Source organism: Lepisosteus oculatus, chromosome 13 (genome assembly GCF_040954835.1).
Source record: "Lepisosteus oculatus isolate fLepOcu1 chromosome 13, fLepOcu1.hap2, whole genome shotgun sequence".
NCBI classification, from domain to species: Eukaryota; Metazoa; Chordata; class Actinopteri; order Semionotiformes; family Lepisosteidae; genus Lepisosteus; species Lepisosteus oculatus.
In genome coordinates, this window is record NC_090708.1 from 3,272,604 (window position 1) to 3,277,320 (window position 4,717).

At 41.3% G+C, this 4,717-nt stretch overlaps 1 protein-coding gene across 1 annotated transcript; it reads right to left on the reverse strand.

Annotated features, from left to right (window-relative positions):
* Positions 1 to 313: 313 nt before the first annotated feature.
* olfcs1 (olfactory receptor C family, s1) lies at positions 314 to 4,315 on the reverse strand. The gene is made up of 5 exons (XM_069197568.1): positions 4,038 to 4,315; positions 2,797 to 3,633; positions 2,478 to 2,705; positions 1,744 to 1,867; positions 314 to 1,550 (listed from the first exon to the last, which is right to left on the reverse strand). Exons 1-5 carry the CDS (start codon positions 4,293 to 4,295, stop codon positions 637 to 639), a joined length of 2,361 nt encoding a protein of 786 aa, XP_069053669.1. The 5' UTR covers positions 4,296 to 4,315; the 3' UTR covers positions 314 to 636.
* Positions 4,316 to 4,717: the final 402 nt, after the last annotated feature.

The window sequence follows — 4,717 nt, forward strand, 5'->3', positions numbered from 1 at the left end:
ATCTGAGAGGGCCAGTAGTTGTTAATACAATAATAGAAATAACAAAGAACAAAGGAGACAATGGACAAGATTTACATTTTTGCCAAAATGAGAAACAATGTGCTTCAGAAATGATCCTTTAAAAAAAACACGGGATGAAGCAGAAAGTGTTAATAAATCAGTGAGAACAAAAAAATATGGATGGTTTAACCCCGCCTACTCACTTCTTTAACAAAGCATTTCTTGATTGTTTTCAGCTTCTCATTGCATATCAGATTGAGGTAATGTTGTGTAACTGCACAAACTCTCATTATAACACATTCAGAGGGGGGTTTGAAGAGAGATTCACATGCACATGTGACAAAGCATGTGCCTATCTAATCCTGCAATAAAAACAAGGACATACTGTACAGTACTGTAGGTAATGCTACATTGATTTGGGGAGAAGAACATAACCTTTAGATACATTTTTTATAGAAAATTTTATTTATTCTTATAGAAGCTTCCAAATAAAAAGGAGGGAGTATTTTATGCAATAATGTCAAAACAAGTTAAATTAAAACCTTCATTAGTGCTCCAGAAGGCAGACACTATTCTAACACTAGACACTGTCACGATCTTACAAACAATATGTTTCAAAATGTATTTACAGATATTTTAAGAACTGGTTTTAGATGGCACCTTGCCCATCAGCTGCTTTTTAGTGTTCCTCTCAGGCTTCAGCAGGAGGATGTAGCACTTAGGGACAAAAATGCACACTAGAAGACCATAGCTGGATGACAGAATAGCGAAAATCTCAACAGCGACTGTGTACTTTCCTGGAGAGCTGATGTAAGCTGGTACGAAAGTGGCCCAGACCGCACAGAAGATGAGCATGCTGAACGTGATGAGCTTGGCTTCATTGAAGTTGTCTGGGAGTTTCCTGGCTAAAAATGCGAGGACAAAGCAGACGCAGGCCAGGCAGCCGATATAGCCCAGAACACAGGCAAATCCCAGCACAGAGCCCACGTTGCACTCCAGAATAATTTTTGCGCTCTGCTCCAAGAGCCTTGATGGATAGGGTGGCGACAGTGTCAGCCAGAGCACACAGATTAAAACCTGCACCAGGGTGCAGAACAGAATGCCGGCTCTTTGCTGCACAGGACCAAAGTGTCTCATGATGTTGCTGCCAGGAAGCGTGGAGCGAAAAGCCACCAGCACAACAACCGTCTTGCTCAAGACGCAGGAGATGCAGAGGACAAAACTCACCCCGAACGCTGTGTGGCGCAGCTTGCAGGACCATGGCAGAGGCTGGCCAATGAAAGCCAGGGAGCACAGGAAGCAAAGCACCAGTGACACCAAGAGCAGGAAGCTTAACTCAGAGTTATTGGCTTTGACGATCGGAGTGTCCCTGAAGTGAAAGAAGGTGCAAATCACACAGGCAGTGATGGCAGCTCCACCGATTGAAATAGCTGCCAAGATAATCCCCATGGTCTCTTGGTAAGACAGGTATTCAGTCTCTTTTGGCACACAAGCTGTTTTCTGGGCATTAGACCAATATGTGGGTGGACACGTTTTGCACTCTACAGAACCTGAAAGTGGAAATAAATATTCTTAGGATTATTTTAACAACTGAATTTCCTTTTATTGGTATTTTTACCTTCAAATACTAGTGCTGCAAGGAACCCCAGAACGACACGGTTCCTCACAGGACTGTGTGGTGATCCCAGCAATCTGTAATCACAGCAGAAGCCAGGTTGTGTGGAAATCAAGTAGACAGTGGACCTGTAATATTGCTGATCTCTCCATCAGCACAAGGCCAGCAGTCGAAACAGCAGGCTGGCCTTCCTTTCTGAGCAGCTTTCCACGTTCCTGGGAGGCAGGTTTCAGAGCACACTGACTGAGGAACCTGTCAGGAGAAATCAAAGTCTCAGTGAAACTGAGACAGGGGTGCCTGTGTGCTCTAGGGGCCCGACAACAGAAGGAAATGGTTTATTGTTTCGCTACAGAATAAGTGTGAATTAGATTTTACATTGGAAAAGATTAAAATCCAGCTTTAAAGAATAAGATCAACACTTGACACTTTGTGGAGCAGGAAATTAATATTTAAATTCTTCATTATTTTGACATTTGCTGTCCTATGTATGTGTTACCAAAGCCTGTTTTGAAGTCTTCTCCTGTTCATGTAACAATCTGTGAGTCCATTTGTGTTTATCCAGTGATGCAGTTCTAGTATTCCATACATTGGCACTTACCTGCACAATATACTGTTGCAATTTGCTAATTTTGCAAATGGTATTTTTATGGATATGAGCCTTTAGTAGGTACTTTTTTCAAATACAGTACCTACATGGGCATATCAAAACCGTCATGAGTGAAGAATTTCAGTATAAATGTACTGATAATTATACAAAAAACATCTCATTATTAATCTTTTCATGTTGAAGTCTTATTTACCTGCTGTATTCCTTGAAATATTAGTGCATTTCCTTTACATATCAACACCTGCCCAGCCTCACCTCACGCTGGCCTCCAGTCCAAACCACGCTGTCTTCCTCAATGTTAAACTCATTCTCAGATCCCTCCGATGCGTCAAACTGACCAACTTTCACAAACTTTACCGACCCGTCTGCCTCCTTCTGCCAGTTGATGATATCATACGATGCTGCTGGATCCCCATTTTCATCAAAATATATCTTCTCTCCTACAGGTGTGCTACCATGTACTTCTTTGAGATAGTGTACAAGCTTTAAAACAAATTCATTGGAGCTTATTAAATAAAAATACATTATTTTGAAAGATAAAATGAAATTTCCGCTCTGCACACCTGATTCATACCTGCCATGGCTGGAGGTCAGTAATGTCTGGGCATGTTCCGTTCTCAAAAGGACCTTTTCCAGGGCCACAGAGCAGCATGTCTTGAAGAGCCAGAGCTATTGAGTACACAGCTTTGTACACATTGTATGTTGCTCTTAATTGTGAGACATCATTATAAGTAGATTTAATGTTTTCTAATCGTTCAGTACCAGTACACTTTGGCCTAGCTGCTGGAGATGGGGGGAGATCGTGCTCTACTGTCAACACAGCTAAAGAGCAGCCAAACACTGTTTCCCAAAATTCGGGAATAAATGGATCAGTAGGATCTGAAGCAGGGTGAATTCTTTCCAGGAAAGACTTGAGTCCTTTAATCTCTGCCCTGCGCAGTGCAAAACCTAGAGTCCCTTTCAAGGAGTGTAAATTCCTTGGGGTTGAAACCAGTGAAGATGTAATCCAAGCTTCTGTGGCTATCCACTGCTTATCAGTGATGTTGTGATTCACAACTTCCTCCAGAATAATGGAGATGTCTGCATCAATAGCAAACGTAACAATTGCCTTTGCTGTGGAGAGTTTTATTGTTCTGACAATTTGCAATATATTTTCCTTTGTATAAACCTTGGGAATGATTTCAGAAAAAGCAATGCAAACATCAAAGTTCTTAATTTCTTCTCGAAATATCTGTATTCCAAATTTACCGTAATCATCGTCTCCAGCTATGACTCCCACCCAGGTCCAGCCAAAATGTTTCAGCAATTTGGCCATCGCCCTGGCCTGGAAATAATCACTTGGAACTGTTCGGAAAAATGATGGGAATTTGTTTTTGTCACTAAGACATGCGCATGAGGCGTAGTAACTGACCTGTAAAAAATTGAAGAGCTGAAACATTGTCACGTCACAAATTTTCCACTATTTTTGTATTGCATATATTATATTAGTCAGATATACTTGTTATAGCAATAAATACAATATTGTTGTAGATGGGTCTATATTTTTAATGATAAATATTATATGAATATACAGTATACATGTAATGACAGATACATGAAAAGATCCATGTTTACTGTATGTCTAGTTTTTTTATTTTTTGGAACTAAATTGCAATATAATGTGCTTAACAGGTTTCTGGCAGTGTCAGCACTAAGCTGAACAAGGCAGAAAACCTGTTGCCTTTCTGAAAATGTAGAATCTGATTGAACATGAGAGGAGTTACTGAGAAACTGTTTTCATAATTTGGCTGATTTTCTGCTGGCAAACCCCCTCACCATAGGAATTCTGAAGACTCCCAGGGTTCTGGCAATAACCACGGATCCAGAGGAGCTGGCATCCCCAATAATGACGGGCACATCTGGAGCTCGTCCACAGCTGGAGCCAGACACCGTCTCCCTCTCTCCTGTCACCAGAGCCAGGGCCTCCCTGAGAGCAGTCCGCTGTGTCAGGCAGGTGTCAGCGATGGCGTAACCCAGCGTCACGTTCGGGAGAAGCTCGGTGTTGTTGTTAATTTCCTCCACCGCAAACCTCATTGCCTGCACCCAGCGGAATCCCCTGAAATACAAACTAATCGGGGAAAAAACCTGTCAAAAAAGAAGGGCACGTACTTCAATTTAACTTGCATGGCCTGTGATATCATTTTTTTAAAGGAAGGTTGTATTTGATCTTTTGGTAACTCAAAAACCATTGAGCTCTTTAACCTTTGTTGTTAATTAATCCTAGTCATAATTGAGCCCGTTTGTAGGAGTTTAGAAAGTTCTACAACACTCCTTCGCTTGTTCAATTTCAAGGCTGTTTCCATTGTGACAGCCTTTAAAACACACTAAGCTACATTGTCCAATGTGATATTGCTTAGGGAATCTACATTTATACTTACCCTTCACATCTTAAGTACTGAGGTTTGGTTTTAGGTGACTTATCAACAACAGTTAGTCTGGTATGGATGGGGAATAAT